General features: G+C 37.4%; 1 protein-coding gene across 1 annotated transcript in view; it reads left to right on the top strand.

The window, feature by feature from the left end:
• The window catches only part of UBA6 (ubiquitin-like modifier activating enzyme 6), a 120,003-nt gene that overhangs the window by 20,492 nt on the left and 81,702 nt on the right, over positions 1 to 17,809 (top strand). Inside the window, 3 exon segments of the mRNA XM_006902726.1 lie at positions 2,587 to 2,667; positions 8,519 to 8,641; positions 10,506 to 10,629. Of these exon segments, the coding sequence (XP_006902788.1) occupies positions 2,587 to 2,667; positions 8,519 to 8,641; positions 10,506 to 10,629 (328 nt within the window).

Below are 17,809 nucleotides of genomic sequence, written 5' to 3' on the forward strand. Positions count from 1 at the left end.
CCCATTCTTCTATTGGATTCTTTACCTTTATCTTGTTGTGGTGCTCAAGTATTTTATAAATTCTGGATATAAGTCCCTTATCTGATATGTCATTACCAAATACTTTTTCCCAGTCTGTGGCTTCCCTTTTTACCCTATTAGAGAAGTTTTTGGATGTGCATAGGGATTTGATTCTTAGAAGGTCCCATTCATCTATTTTTTATCTTCTCCTGGTTGTAGGAGCTTCTTTTTTAAGCACTGGCAGTAACAGCAAAACCTTTTACTGTGGACAGCACAAATGTAGGAAGTCTCAGGTCACTGACATTTTGGCCAGCAACTGAGCATTTTAAGCACCTCAGCACCAAGGCTGCTTGATCCTAGTTACCCCATGGAAATCAAATGAATACTACATAAACAGTATATTTGGAATACAGGAGATTCTTTGTAATTTTCTTAGTATTACTGGCGGGCGTTGGGGGGAATGTAAGTAGACTATAACAACTAAATTCCAACATGACTAATTGCCCAGATCTTTCATAAATTAAGATTTGGATAGCCCCACAAGACAAAGAATCATAACCAACTGATGTTCTTGCTGAGGGCAGAGGTAATACAGTTGTGGAAAAAGGTGGTTTTAAATCCCAGAGCTATGACCATGTGACCAGTTGCAGAAACAAGGAATGTGAAAGTTACAGAGTATTTCTTCCTTATTTCATTACATTTATGTGTATGTATTTCTTACTGGCTTTTTTTCCCATTTGTACCATGCTTTATCCCATTGTTTATAAATAAGACTAAAGAGAACTTGTGCTATATCAGTTAGATACACATTAGTCATACTGCATTAGGAACAAGTATGACTTTATAATGGTCTTTATTTAGAAACTATGTATAATTTAAGGACATATGTGTAGATGATTTGTTAACAAAAAGGAGAATGTAATGGTTAATGTTTTCTGTTGACTGGGTTAAGTTGATTCCCAGTGGTTTGGCAGACATTGAACAGATTGCTCTTCCTTCTTCTTGTTAAGTGCTATTGAATCAACTTGTGTTGACCATATGAATAATGGCTCTGAACCTTGCCCTATCCTGAGCCAACCTCACCATCTCTGAGACACCTGACCCAGTTTTCACAGTTATTCTATCAGTCCATCTTATCGAAGCTCTTTTCTCACGCTGACCCCTCTACCTTTCAAAGCGTGATGTCCTTCTCCAAGGACTGGCCTCTCCTTCCAACCTGCTCAAAGTTGTGAGATGAAGTTTCACAATCCTTGCTCCAAGGAGCACCTGGCTTCTTTTTCGCCAGGACAGATCACTTTGTTTTCTTAGCATTCCATGGGATATTTAACACTGTTATCCACCTCCACAACTAAAAGGCATCAATCACTCTTGTGTAATTCTAAATCATCCAGCATTCAGATATGAAATTATCACCTCTGACATAATCAGCCAATCAGGTATAACAAAAAAAATTTTTTTTTTTTAGATGTGTACTACAGTCAATGTAAATGGATGTTCTGGCAAAGCTCTCTCTTACTCTTGGTACGACATCTAACTCATCGTTATCTGATCTGTTCTTGGGATATGAGAAAGCAGCAGCTACTAGACCTATACCAAAAAAACCAACTCATTGTCCTTGAGTCAGAACTGACACATAGCAAGCTGATTCTCCAGCAGGTTTCCTGAGGCTGTGAATCACGCCAGAGTTCTCACCAATTCGTGCAGACTGTGAACTAGAAACCTGCTGTCTAACCAGCCATAAATCAGGAAAACCCACCAGCCTGACACCTTAACTGCAGAATTAGGACAGCATGAGCCATTTCTCATTGTATCTGTGTTTATAGTCACATTCTTTACTAGTTTTACTTACCAAGAGAATACAGCCTTAAGAGACTTTTACATCTGATTTAGTACATAAGTACAAATAAAAGGTGATCACAAAAATATAAAATAAATATTGAAAGTTATAATTTGCTATCTTTTTTATGTGGTTGTGGTGTGTGCCATAGAGCAGAACTGACTCAGCTGGCCCTCCAGCAGGTTTTCAGAGGCTGTAAATCACTTGGGAGGAGACTACCCATTTATCTCCCTAGAAGCAGCTGGTAGATTCGAACCACTTGCCTTCAGATTAGCAGGGCAACTCCTTACCCACAACGCCACAGGAGCTCCCTTTCTTAAATAATAGAACTATTGGTTTTCTAATCATATTATTGCAGAGCAAATACTCATTGTGTCATCTTTGAATCTCTAAGTGAAATGAATGTAGGTTTTAAGATAATAGAATTCCCCTTTAAAATTAACATGAAAATAACCTGAGACCAAATTAGTATTCTCGTTGAAATAACTAATTTTTTAAAAATCTACCATAGCCTTGAAATGTAGATAAATATCACATAAGATTTTTGTTTCTGTAAAGTTGGTGATGATAATTGAATTTGATACTGGTATATTGTTCTGTTTTTACCTCTGTTACTCTAATGCTGAAATGTTAACCTTAGAATGGAATATAATAACACTGCATTTGTTTACAACAATGTATTTGTAAGTTTTATATACCTAAATAATTACCTGGTTTTGGTTATTAATTTCTTACATTTTTCTCAACAGTGTGTAGTCTTGACCGAGAGCAGACTTTCATTACAGAAGAAGATTAATGACTTTTGTCGTTCTCAATATCCTCCAATTAAGGTAAAAGTATCTAATAATGGCATATAGGTAAGCAGGCAGATAAGGACAGTTTCACTATCCAGAAATCTGTCTGTACATCATCAGTGGGTTGCCTAAAACCCCATATGAGAGCAATCACATAGGACTTTTATTATTGTAGTATACCTTTTCCTATATTAAAAAGGATCTCAGTTTGGCTAATGTTGTTGTTGTTGTTGTTATGTGCCGTTGAGTCATTTGTGACTCATAGCGACCCTATGTACAACAGCCCTAAACCGTGCTCTATCCTGTGCCAGTCTCACTGCCTTTGAAACACCCATCCCGATTACCCCAGTCACTGAATCATACCACCTCATAGAGGGTCTTCCCCTCCTGCACTGTCCCTCCACTCTACCCAGCATGATGTCCCTCTCTAAAGACCTGTCTCCCCTTACAACATGTCCAAAGTATGTCAGATGAAACCCCAGAATCCTTGCCTCCAAGGAGCAGCCTGGTTTAATCCTCTCTAGGATGAATCTGTTTATTTTCTTGGCAGTCCATGGTACATTTAATACCCTTCTCCAGCACCACAGCTCAAAGGTGTCAATTCTTCTTCCATCCTCCCTAGTCATTGTCCAACTCTCTGATGCATAACAAGTGATTGCAAAAACCATGGCCTGTATCAGGCACACCTTAGTCTCCAGAGAGACACCGTTGCTCTTGAGTACTTTAGAAAGGTCCCTTACTGCAGACTTTCCCATCACAATACGTTTTTTGATTTCCTGGCTACTGGTGCCAAGAGTGTTGACCGTGGAGCCGAGCAAACTGAAGCTGTGGACAATCTCATCTCTTCACCGTCCATCCTGATGCTACCGATTGGTCCAGTGGTGAGAATGTTTGTCTTCTTGACATTGAGCCTCAGTCCCTACTGAAGGCTGCAGTCCTTGACCTCTGCAGCAAGTGAGGTCCTCCTCAGTTTCAGCGAGCAGGGTTGTGTCATCTGCATAATGCAGATTGTTGATAGATCGTCCACCAATGCTAACAGCATGCTTCTGCCATGCTTCTCCTCATAGAGCCCAGCCTCTCGGATAATCTGCTCTGCATACAGGATGAATAGGAAAACTAATAAAGAACTAATTAGAAAGAATGAGTAACACTGAATCTGTCATCCATCTTATAAAATAAGAGTGATTTTCCAGTGATTAATTTGTTATTTGACAAATATTCATTGAGTATCACTATGTAGCAGACACAATCCTATGTAGACACAGACAGTCCTATGTAGCATTAATGAACAAAAAAAGACAAATATTCCCAGACCTATGAAACTTACCTTCTAATAACAATAAACAATGAAAATCAACTAAATGCATGATGTTTTTTTCCAAACAGTTTTAAGTCCTTTAAGGAAATACAAACATGCTGATTAAACATAGAACTTCATTTTGAGAAGAATTCTTTTTTGTATGATTGCAAGGCCATGAAAATCTTTATCAGGAGAAAGCATTTGAAGATGGCTCTGAATAGTGAGAAAGAGCCCATTATATAAAGATATAGGTGTGAACAGCGAGTGTAAAAAAGCCCTCGAAGATTAAAAATGAGCTTGCACACCCATGTTTATCGCGGCTTTGTTTACAATAGCAAGGAGTTGGAAACAACCTAAATGCCCATCAACAAATGAATGGGTAGAGAAGCTGTGGTATATTTGCACAATGGAATACTATGCTGCATTGAAAAACAAGGAACTCATGAAATATTATTCAAAATGGGTGACCCTGGAGGACATTATGCTGAGTTGAGGTATCTCAGTCACAAAGGGACAAATGCTATATGGTGCCACTGTTGTAGAATGAGGCTGGCATCGGGTTGGGGGTAAGGCTGAGAAAAACTGCATGAAATATGTTTACGGCATTGAAGTCTATGGGGGAGAGAATAGTCTAAAAGTATTATATTTTAGGGCATTATTTTTATCGTAGGAGTATGCAATGAGGGTTGCAGAGTGGATTATATTTGGGGGTAGGGGGTGGGGTTTGGGGAGGTGCGGGGGGGGTTGTGTACCAATGAGGGAGTTTTTCTTTTTGCTTTTCAAGGAGAGGAGCAAACGGGGGGGGGGGGGGGGGGGGGCGGGGAGAAGGGTGCAACAATGAATGAATGGAATTCCAAAATCTCTGTAGATGTTCATTGAAATGAAAAATAAATAAAATATTTTTTAAAATGAGCTTGGTAGAAATTATAAAAAAAGGGTAATTCCTATCAAAATTAAATCCACTTTTTCAGAATTACAAAAAATTACTTTACATTCACATCTGGATTAATCTTATGGGAGATAAAAAACAACAAAGTGGGAGGACTCACATTTTCTGATTTCATAATGTTGTTATAAATCTATAGTGATCTAAACAATGTAGTACTAGTATAAGGATAGATGTATAAACCAATCAAATAAACTGTAAATCCAGACATTAACATATACATCTTTTGTCCAGTTGATTTTCATTATGTGTCAAATCGTTGTTGAACCATAATCCAAGATTTCCAAGAAAGACACATGGGCTTTGGATAGAATAATACTTTCTTTACTCATGTATGTGTGCTGCTTTTACCCAGGGCAAGTGTGTTCCTGCTTAAAACTAAGGTGGCTACAATTGAGAAACCTCAGTCCCTCCCTGTTAGGAACAGACTGTAGTACTAAGAATGGCTAGGTGTTTGATTGTATACCAACATAAACTGAACAGGAAAGGAGTTCCCCTGATAAGGGAAAAGAAACCAGGACAGTCCTAGCCTTTTTTATCATTGAATGTTCTGGGTCCAAGATTCTTGATAAGAAAGGCATGTGAGAATCACAGTAACCATGAGAAATTGTCCACCATCCTCTCAACAGTCCACTAACCCATTCTCATTAGCATATTAGATGAGAAAGCGGTTGCAAGTCCTGGTAATACCCATCATTCATTCCAGATGACACCTCTGATTCATGCTATATCTCTGTACCACTTGCTTTATATTCTGTGGAGAGGGCTTTGTTGTTCTGAACTATCAAGTTACCTACAACTCATAGCGACCCAGGACATAAAAATAAAAAATAAAAGTAAGGACTTTTAACAGGGAAAAAAATGTGCATTCTTGTCCTAGAAAATTTATATATTTCTAGAAACCCACTAGGTTAAAATCTATAGTAGTGACAATATGATGTCACCCACCTGACCTGAGAGAGGTCAAGAGTGCAGATATGACAGTTACTCTCTCCATTTTTTGTGAAGTCTCATGGGAAAGAGATCATTACGGATAGCACTACAGACAGATTGTGAATCCACCCTCAGTCAGTGTGTTTGGCTGGAGGCAGGATGGGGGCAATATACTGCAATTGGGATTTCTTAGGCATGACTTAACCTAATCCTCCACTTTATCCAAGCTTAGTATTCCCTACCATACATTTCAGTGCTGTTGTGTTATCCTTTCACAAAAATGAGTATTTGATTTCCAATACAGTGATTTTTTCCTTGTTGATGATCTTTTCAGAATTGTTGCTTGAGTTGTTGTTTTTAGTACTCTTATTGCCCTTTTTGCCTGAGAGAGGCCTTTACAGGAACTTTATGGATCGTGGCTAAAAACAGAGAATACCGGAAGAATTTGTGTGGATCATAAAAAGTTACAGCTAACATTGAGAAGCATAGGAAACCCACAGCACTTATACTTAGATCAGGAGGCTGTTGTGCATATAGAGCAAGGGAACACTATATGGTTTAAAATTAGGAAGAGAGTACCTCAATGTTGTTTTCTTTCTTGATACCTATTCAATACGTATGCTGAGGAAATTATTTGAGCAGCTGGACTTTGTAAAGAGGAATGTGACATCAGGATGATTATGTAGATGATACAACCTTGCTTGCTGAAAGTGAGGACTTGTTGCAGAAAATCAATGAATACAGCCCTAAATATGGATTGCCTCTCAATGTCAAGACAGAGATTCTTACCTCATACCATTGGACCAATAGGCAACATCATAATGGAGAAATTGTTGAAACTTGTCAATAACTTCATCTTCCTTACATCCACAATTAACACAAGCAGTCAAGAAATCAGGAGACATATTGCACTGGAAAAGTCTGCAGTTAAAGACCTTTGCTTCTGGTTCAGGCCATGGTCTCTCTGATCACTTGCTGTGTATCAGAGAGCTGGACAGTGAATAAGAATTACAGAAGAATGGATGCCTTTGAGCTGTGATGTTGGAGAAGAGTGCTGAACATTCTACGAACTTCTAAAAGAACAAACAAAGAGGTTTTAGAAAATGGAGCAGCCAGAGTGCCCTTTGGAGGCAAAGGTGATGAGGCTATGCCTCATGTACTTTGAGCATTTTTGCCAGAAGGGGCTTTTCCTTAGAGAGGTACATGATGCTTAAAAAAGTGGTGGGTTAGCGATGGAAAGAAAAACCCTTGACCGGGTAGATTGATATGGTAACTGCTGCAATGGGCTCTAGTTTATCATGAAGTGAGGATAGCACATTATAGGACAGGGTTTAGATCTGTTGTTCATAGGCCCACTATAAGTCATATTTTATGGCATCTAACAACAAGAGCTGTCTCTGTGCTTTATTAATTATACAGAGGCATTTGTGTGAATCATAACAAATTATGACTAACATTGAGAAGAATGGAAAGTCCAGAACACTTACTTGTACTCATGTGAAACCTATACCTAGACCAAGAGGCTGTTGTGCAAAAAAGCAAGGGAACACTGCATGGTTTAAAATGAGGAAAGGTGTGTATTCATACCTATTTAATCCATATGTTGAACAAATTACGAATTGATGCCTTTGGACTACAGTGTTGGAGAAGAGTACATGGACTAGCAAGGAAATAAATATTTGTAGAAGGTATAGCCGAAATGTTCCTTGGAGGCAAAGATGCCTTGACCATGTTGCTACGAGAGGCTGTTCCTTGGAGAAAGACATCTTACTTGTACAGGTGGAGAGACAACGAAAGAGAAGATCTTTAACTAGACAGATTGACACAGTAACTGTAACAATGGGCTTTAATATATCAGAGATGATCAGATCATAGAGTCACTATGAGCTATACTTGAGTCAGTGGCACCTAAACACAACAACATGAATACTAGACTTTCTGGAGCCAGAAACTGGATGAAATTAATGCCCAGACATAGTCATTAAAACTAAAAATATCCTCTATAATTGTCTTAAAAACCAAAACAAATTGTCATTTAATTCTGTAGTGAGTTGCGTTATTAACCCACCACAGTATGAATACTGAGTAGTAGCTCCACGGGAAAAACGTGGGCATTCTCCTCTCGGTGTGATTGACAATTACAGGAACACAGGAAAGGGTCACTGTGAGTCAAAATTGACTCCACAGCTGTGAGTGAGTGAGTGATTTTTTTTTTAAAAAAAGTCTGCCTGAACTATTAAACTTTCTAAAGTATCTATATGGAACCATAGTGACAACAGCAACTCAGATCAGATAGAAAAATTAGGGGCAGTTTGACAGTATCAGTTAGAGGACCAGCTCAGGAAAAGATGATACTGACTGCACAACCCAAGGATGTGATCAGTTTCACTTCATTGTACTTGTAGAAATGGGTGAATTGATGTTTGCTCTGTATATTCTTAGTAACAATAGAATGTCTTAAAAATAGATGATGAAATGCTGGTGTTGCTTGTTCTTGAATATTTAATTTTGTTGAGCTGGATGTCCAGTCAGTAATTCCTAAGCCAGTCTACGCATCAGTGATTTCTCCTAATTGCAATTCACTTTCCCAAGAGATACAACTTAGAAATGAAATCATCATAAAATGCTCTAAGATATTTGAATATTTTTGTTTTCTTTATATATATATATAAATAAATAAGCCTGACTTAGTCTTTGTCATTTAACAGTTCATCAGTGCAGATGTACATGGAATTTGGTCACGGTTGTTTTGTGATTTCGGCGATGAATTTGAAGTTTTAGATACAACAGGAGAAGAACCAAAAGAAATCTTTATTTCAAACATAACGCAAGTATGGTTGGATTCAAGAACATTTAAAAAGAAAACTTTAAAAATTGATGACTACTATTTTCTTCAAGATGATACTAGTAGAATATTGCCCTGTGCAATGTTGTACAGTATAGAGGAATATTTTATTAACTTTTGTCAGTTTCTTGGTTTTATTATTTTACAAAACCAAGTTGAAGTAAAATTATTACTTGATAAGAGTATCTTAGATTCTTTCTTTATAGCATCATTTAATACTTAATAGATCAACATCTACATTTTGATAGATTTTTTTTTTTTAACATCATGGTCCTATGGACCATGATTTGTGATTTAATGATTTACTGTGTCAGAACATGGTATATTAAGCATGTAATAGGTCACCTAGCCCAGTTCTTACTAGATATACCAAGGAAGAGGCACACCTAAATCATTTCACATAAAAACGTTTAGAATCTGTTATATTTCTAAAACTATTTGAAAGGATCTTTGGTGCCCTAGTGGTAAGACATGCTTCAGTCCCAACAGCATGTGTTTCAAATCCACCAGCTACACTGTGGGAACGCTCTCTCCCATGCAGTTTACTGTCACTGAACACCAGCTAGCAGATCAGGTAGGATTTGGTTCTGACTCAATGGCATACAGCTACAATAATTTATAAGGAATAGGAAAAGCCTAATAGTCATTCTCCTCTATCCTTCAGGGAGCTCTGGTAGCCTATTGGCAAGAAGCTGCGCTATAATCCTGAAAGCACGAGGTTTCAAGGCCGCCGGTGGCTCCACAAGAGAAGGATAGGCAGTCTCCTCCTGTGTGATTAACTGCCTCTGAAAACCAGACAGAGGGTCAGCCATGAGTCAGTTCCAACTCAACAGCCATACACAACAACAATTCGGTCCTGCAGAGTTTCTGTGAATCAGGGTCACTCATTGGCAGTGGGTTGTATTTGCCGCATTGCCTTTGAAAAACCATCCTGCTTATCTTCTTTCTCACAGAATAAGTTCTTACTTTCCCTATTATTATTTCAGGAAAATTAATGGTTGGTCAGTGTTTCACCCTCTAATTGTTTTTAGTTCTCAAAAATATCATACTTTTAAAAAGAATACTTTTTAAAAGAATCTACAAGAATTAATATGAGTTCTTGTGTTCATTGATGTTTTCATATATTAAGAAGTTTAGGAAATGAGGTTATTCTTGGTCAGTTATGTTCCGTCAAGTTGACTACAAATGATGACTTAGGGAATGTTAATTTTACAACTTAATAGTAAGTTATTTCTTCTTATTAGCAAACCTACTTTGTTATTTTTATCTACCTATTTATGGGATTATTATATATTTATTCAAATTAAGCAGCAAAAGAATATTTAGATCCTTTAAATTTATAAAATTTCAAGAGAGGATACTAATTTCATTTGATTTTTATGTAAATTATCACTTTAGCATGGAAGATTATATGTAATTAAGAAATTTCTATTCTTTTACCCGTTCATTCATCTTCTTTAATAGTAAAAATCAGTCCCTTTCTTCATATCCTGATAAGCTAGAGTGCAGAATATTTCTTTATAGCAGTCTATAAGCGCCTCTGAAAAGCTGATTATTTTTTATTTGCATCAGAAGTCGTTATATTTCATTGATCTTCCACATCAGAAATATTTTAAATTTCTTTGTGGAATTCATAGCTCCCTTCAAATATAGAAATGATGCTTTTTGTGTTACAAATTTAAAACAAGTTCATTATTTGTAACAGTGCTTTAAAGGTTGATTTTATGTAAAAGAATGGTTTAAAATTTTCTTTTAAAAGTTTTATGGTATCATATGGTCCATTTTGTGACATTTGAAATTTATAGGAATATAAACAATTTTTAAAAGTAGGTGGTCCTTTTTATTTTTAGGCTAACCCTGGCATTGTCACTTGCCTTGAAAACCAGCCTCACAAACTTGAGACGGGACAGTTAGTAACATTTCGAGAAATTAATGGGATGAGAGGGTTAAATGGATCTACGCAACAAATAACTGGTAAGTTGATATATTTTGACAATAAGTAGAAGTTTACTGTGAGTAATTTTCTATAGATTCCTTAAATCATTACTTCTTGGTTCTCACACATCTCTCGTAATGCTGCGTTTTGTCTTTCATTTATATGTCATTGGTCTTTTTCATGAAAGTAATTGCAGAATTTCTTGGAAGCAGAAGTGGCATCCACTTCCAAAATGTCTTGCGTCCGGAAACTCTATGAACCTTCTTTTGTTCGTAGGATCATTATGAGTTATCTATGATTAGACAGCACTTAACAACAACAATTGCAGAATATCTTTCTTTCCCTCATCTTTGAATTTTTTTTTATATCTGCATAGTATTTCATTGTGTACTTAAATAGTGAGTCTATAGTGTGATCTTAATTTACATTTTTGTAAAGAGTGAGATTTCAAGTATCATTTCTTGAGAAATTTTGTTTTGCCTTTTTTATGACCCATGTGCCCTTTGCCTGTTTTTCTTTTATATTGTTGTTGTTACTGTTAGGTGCCATTAAGTCAACTATGACCCATAACAACCCTGTGAACAACAGATCTGAACCCTGCCCTCTCCTGTACCATCCTTATGCTTCCTGACACACTAAATTCCAATGTAGCAGTCACTGTGTTGGTCCACCTGATTGAGAGCCTTCCTCTTCTTTGCTAACCCTGTGCTTTTTTGAAATATGTCTTTTGACTTGCTTAGAATAGTCCCTTCCATTGCCTCTAAGGAATGCTGGATAATAATTTTCCTATTTTGAGAAAGGTGTTTTGACTTGCTTAGAACTCACCACATAATTTTTTAAAATATAGTTTTTCAGTATTTTTTACTTCTGGATTTGGAGCCATAGTCATAAAAAAACTTTCCTCATGCCAGCGTTTTAAATTACTATCTGATGCTTTTATCTAGGAATATTCTGTCATTATTTTTCACAATTAAAATTTTTATTTCGTTTAGAATATTTTCCAGATATTTTAGAATAATGTACCTTTTTCCTTCACTAGTTTGAGCTTCCAACTTTATTAACTAATCTTGTATATAAAAATAGGGAGCTTTAGTGGCTTAGTGGTAGGCAGTTATGCTGCCAGTGCAAAGGTACACATTTTGAATGTACCAGCTGCTCTATGAGAAAAAGATAATCTCCTTCTATGCAGTTTATTGCCTGCGAAAATCCACTGGAGTGTCAGGTGTGGGTTGATTCCAATTTAGTGGTACACAACAGCAAAAATATATTTTTAAAAAAAAAAGATTTACACCATTGAGTGAATTCTGTTTGATGCTCTCCATTAGCTTCCAAGACTAAATTTTTTTTATTTTTTTGTTTTATTAATTTTAATGAAAGTTTACAGAGACTTTGAATTTCCACTCATTCATGATTGCACTTTTCTCCCTGCCCAATTTCCTCCCCGCAGTTCACTCTTTGAAAAGTAAAATTCTTTCATTGTTATACAGTTTCTCCCCCCAGTTCCACTCCACTATGCAGACTTCCTTTTGAAAAGTAAGAAAAGTTCTTTCATTGTTATAAATCCCTCTCTGCAAGGCTCTAAATTTTGAAAGAAGAAATGGATTTTTTTTATCCCTAGAGGCTGCAGGTAGATTTGACTAGCTGGAGATGTGCAGCCTTTTGGTTAGCAGTTCAACTTTCTACAGACTTAACTCACAAGAACACCTTAACCTTACATGCTTTAATCTGTATTTGAATTCCTAGACTGTTTGCTCTTCTACTCATGAATCCTTACTGCATTATATTAATTGTTTTTGGTTATGTGCTGTTGAGTTGCCTGCGACTCATAGCGACCCTGTGTACAAACCCTATGTACCTAAACCCTGCTCTGTCCTTTGCCAATCTTACTGGCTTTGACACTACTAATTGATAAAGATTTCTAATATATTTTAATATCTAATAATGAATATCTCTCATTGTTAACCCTTCTACCCAAAAGTTTCTTTTCTATTTTGTTTAAATTTTCACGATCAGGCAACATTTTTCTTGGTATACCTGAGTTTACTAGAAGTTAGAGCCAGTTTTATAACAGCTAGCAAAAAAGTTCACACTGGAAAAAGTAATATGTCTGTCTTTCCACATTCTGCCTTCCCTCTGTATTGGGCTCTTTTTCGTTTTCTTCATTGTTATTAGGTGTTTTTGCAGTCAATTCTGATTCATTATGACTCTTAGATGGTATACCAATTGAAGTATTTCAGATAACAGATGTTGCCCTGGATGTGCTCACCAAGTTGTGTCAAGAAATCTGGAGAATAACCACTTGGCCAACTGACTGGAAGAGATCTATATTTGTTCCCATACCAAAGAAGGGTGACCCAACTGAGTGGAAACTACAGAACAATATCATTGATTTCACATGCAAGTAAGATTCTACTGAAGATTATCCAAAAACGACTAGAACAGCACATCAGCAGAGAATTGCCGGAAATCCAGGCTGGGTTTAGAAGGGGTCGTGGTACTAGGGATATTGTTGCTGATGTTAGATGGATCTTGGCTGAAAGCAAGGAATACCAGAAGAATGTATATCTGTGTTTCATTGACTATGCAAAGGCATTTGACTGTGTGTATCATAACAAACTGTGGCTGACTCTGAGAAGAATGGGAATCCCAGAACATTTAGTTGTGCTAACAACAACAACAGTGCGAAACCTATACTTGGACCAAGAGGCAGAAGTTAGAACAGAGCAGGATAACACTGCATGGTTCAAAATTGGGAAGGGTGTACTCCAGGGATGCATCCTGTCTCCATACCTTTTCAACATGTATGCAGAGCAGATTATCTGGGAGGCTGGGCTCTATGAGGAGAATTGTGGCATCAGGATGGTGGAAGATCTATTAACAATCTGCGTTATGCAGATGACACAACCCTGCTTGCTGAAACTGAGGAGGACCTCATGCACTTACTGCAGAGGGTCAAGGCCTGCAGCCTTCAATATGGACTGAGGCTCAATGTCAAGAAGACAAAAATTCTCACCACTGGACCAGTTTGCAGCGTCAGGATGGATGGCAAAGAGATTGAGATTGTTCACAGCTTTAGTTTGCTTGGCTCCACAGTCAACACTCTTGGCACCAGCAGTCAGGAAATCAAAAAGCGTATCGCTATGGGAAAGTCTGCTGTTAGGGACCGCTCTAAAGTACTCAAGAGCAACAGTGTCTCTCTGGAGACTAAGGTGCGCCTGATACAGGCCATGGTCTTTGCAATCGCTTGTTATGCATCAGAGAGTTGGACAGTGACTAGGGAGGACAGAAGGAGAGTTGATGCCTTTGAGCTGTGGTGCTGGAGAAGAGTACTGAATGTACCCTGGACTGCCAGGAAAACAAACAGATTCATCTTGGAGAGGATTAAACCAAGCAACTCCTTGGAGGCAAGGATTCTGGGGCTTCGTCTGACATACTTTGGACATATTGCCAGGAGGGACGGGTCCTTGGAGAGGGACATCATGCTTGGGAGGGTAGAGGGACGGCGCAGGAGAGGAAGACCCTCTATGAGATGGATTGATTCGGTGACTGGGGTAATTGAGATAGGTGTGTCAGAGGCAGTGTGGTTGGCGCAGGATAGAGCAGGGTGTTGTGCATAGGGTCGCTATGAGTCGCAAACCACTCGACGGCACATAACAACAACAACATGACTCTTTGTACAACAAATCAAAATAATACTCAATCCTGTACCATCCTTATAATCTTTACTATGCTTATACCTATAGTCACTCTGTCAGTCCATCTCTTTGAGGGCTACCTTCTGCATTGCTGACACTCTTCTCAAACCAAGGACCCTTGAATACCATGAGGTGAAATAATACTACCCATACCCATACAAGGAAAATCTATAAATACAACTGTTATTGAAATATATGCACCAACTACTAAAGTAAAAAATGAAGAAATTAAAGATTTCCACACACTTTTGCAGTCTGTAATTGATTGAATGTGCAGTCAGCATGTTTGATAATAATTGGTAACTGGAATGTGAAGATTAAAAAGAAGAAGGACTGGTGTTTGGAAGATACAAACTTGGTGATAGAAATGAAACTGGACGTCAGGTGATCGAATTTTGTATAATTATTTGTACATTCCAAATACCTTTTTTAAAAAACATAAGCTACACATGTCATCCTCACCAGATAGACTACACAGGAATCAGATTAACTATATCTGTGGAAAGATCATTGGAGAAGGTCACTCACAGCAGTTTGACAGTGAAAACAAGGACATCATCAGCTACTCAAATGTCATTTCAAATTGAAAATGAAGTATGTTAAAACAAGTCCACGGGAATTGAAATTTGATCTTGAGTCTATCTCGGTTCAATTTAAAAATCATTTTGAGAATAGACTTTATACCTTTAACACTAATGACCAAAGAACAAAGAGTAGTTTGATGACATTAAGAATATCATTCATGAAGAAAGTAAAAGGTTGTTATGATGACTGCAGAGAAAGACCAAAATGCATTTCAGAAGAGACTTTGAATATTGCTCTAGAATATAGGCAAAAAGAGAAGAAATGCTGAAGTAAAAGAGATGAACAGGTAATTTCAAAGAGCAGCTTGAAGAGACAAAGCAAAGTATTAAAATGAAGTTTGGAAAAAAATGAAGTTAGAAAATCAAAAGAAGGAAGGCTTGACATTCCTCAAGCTGAAGGAAAGAACTGGACAAAATTAAGCAATTGTGAAGGTTTCTAAAGGCAAATATTGAGTGATGCATGTAATATCATAAGGTGAAGAAAGGGCCTTTCTTGCCTGGTTCCAGCATTATGGCCCTGCTAAGAAGGGTGGTGAGAAGAAGGGCCATCCTACTATCAACATAATGGTGACCAGACAGTATGCCATCAACATTCACTAGTGTATCCATGGAGTAGGCTTTAAGAAGAGTTCCACTTGGGCCCTCAAGGAGATCAGGGAGTTGGCCATGAAGATGATAAGAAGACCAAATGTTCTCATTGATACCAGGCTTAAAAAGCCATCTGGGCCAAAAGAATAAGGCCAAACTTCATCTGAATATGGTTGTCCAGAAAAGATAATGAGGATGAAGATTCCCCAAACAAGCTATATACAGTGTACTGGTATACTATGTACCATTTTCAAAAACCTATAAACTCTCAATGTAGATGAAAACTATTAGCTGATTATGAAACACAGTTATGAAACTATTAAAAAAAAAGATGAAAAGAATACACAAAGTCACTGTAAGAACTGGGTGATACTGAACCATTTCAGAAGTAACTTGTGATCAAGAACCAGTGGTACTAAAGGAAAAAGTTCAAGTTACATTAATAACTTTGACAAAAAATAAGAGTGCAGGAATTGGTGGAGTACTAATTGTAATGTTTCATTGGTGGGGGTGGGATGCAGCCCTAAATGTACTCACTAGCCTATACCAAAAAGTTTAGAAGGCAATACCAAGACAACTGACTGAAAGACAGTCATGTTTATTCTCTAATTTAATAGAAGATAGAAATTATCAAACATATCATTAACATCATATGCAAATAAAATCTTGCTAACACTTACTATAAAACAGCTGGAACATTACAACAGGGAACTTCCAAGAAATTCACCTCAATTCAAAAGGGGCTGTGGTGTGAGGGTTAACATTGCTAATGTCAGATCTTGAATGAAAGCAGAGAATGCCAGAAGAAAACATTTACTTGTGTTTTATTGTCTATAGAAAAGCATTTGACTGGTAGATCATTAAAAATTATGGATCATATTAAGAAGAATGGGAATCCTAGAACACTTAAATGTTCTCATATGATACCTGTACGCGGAGCAAGAAGTAGTTACCCAAACAGAACAAAGGAACGCTGCATTATTTTAAAAATCTAGAAGGTATGCATCAGAGTTGTATCTTATTTCCATACCTAGTCAATATGTATGCTGAGCAAATCATTTCAGAAGCTGGACAGTATAAAAAAGATTGGGATCAGGATTGGAGGAAGACTCATCAACAAGCAGCATTATGCAAATGGTATGATCTGGCTTGCTGAAAATGAGGAGGACTTAAAATGTTTACTGCAGAAAATCAAAGACTATGGATTACATATCAGTATCAAGGAAACAAAAATATTCACTAGTGGGTCAGTAGCATTATAGAGAAAAGATTGGCATTGTCAACACTTTCATTTTACATGAATTCACATCACCATTGGTTGCCACATGCTGCTCTTTAATTCTTTGGAGAAGTCCCTAACAGCAGATTTCCCCAATGTAATTTATATTCAATTTCTTTTTTTAAAAAAGAACAACAATATCTTATTAAAGACTTGTTCTTGTTGTTATGTGCCATTGAATCACCTGTGACCCTATGTACAATGACTCTGAAGCCTGCCCTGTCCTGAGCAAGTCTCACTAATTCTGACACACCAACCCCCACTGCCCTAGCTACTGTATCAGTCCGTCTCATCCAGGGTCTTTCTGTCCTGTGCTGTCCTCCAAGGACTGGTCCCTCTGGGTCACGTATCCAAAGTATGTGAAACAGAGCTTCAAAATCATAGTCTTCAAGGAGAAACTGGTCTCACCCTCTGCAAAATAGTCTTACTTGTTTTCTTGGCAGTCCATGGTATATTTAATACTCGTCTCCGACATCACTTCTTCTGTCATCCTTAATCATTATTAAGCTTTCTGAAATAAAGAAATACGTGTACCTAATCCAAGTAATATTTTCTTTTACTCCTGTGTATCTGTAAGTTGGACATTGAATATTGATGACAGAATAAGAAATAAGGTTCTTGAATTACGGTGTTGGAGAAGGATATTAAATAAATCCCATGGACTGCCTAAAGAACCGACTAGTCTGTCTTGGAGGATGTGTAACCTAATCTGTGTTTCTTTAGAGGCAAAGATGGTGAAACTTGGTCTCAAAAAACATATTGTCTGAGAGGACCAGTTCTTGAAAAAGACATCATCATGGGGAAGAAAGAGTCAAAGAAAGAAAGACCTTCATTATCATAGATTGACACAGTAACTGTAACAGTGGGCATGTTGGAGATCATGAGGATGACACAGGATAGAGCAAGATTCAGGTCTATCATTCATAAGATCTCTATGAGTTATAGTCTGCTTGATGGTACGTAACAACAATAGTAGCAAAGTCCACCTGATGGCATGCCCGAAGTATGTGAGACAAAGTTTTACACTCTGTCTCTTAGGAACACCCTCACTATACTTCTTCCAAGATAAATT

The sequence above is a fragment of the Elephantulus edwardii genome, unplaced genomic scaffold (genome assembly GCF_000299155.1).
Source record: "Elephantulus edwardii isolate Elephantulus edwardi_28Jun2011 unplaced genomic scaffold, EleEdw1.0 scaffold00442, whole genome shotgun sequence".
Taxonomy (NCBI): domain Eukaryota; kingdom Metazoa; phylum Chordata; class Mammalia; order Macroscelidea; family Macroscelididae; genus Elephantulus; species Elephantulus edwardii.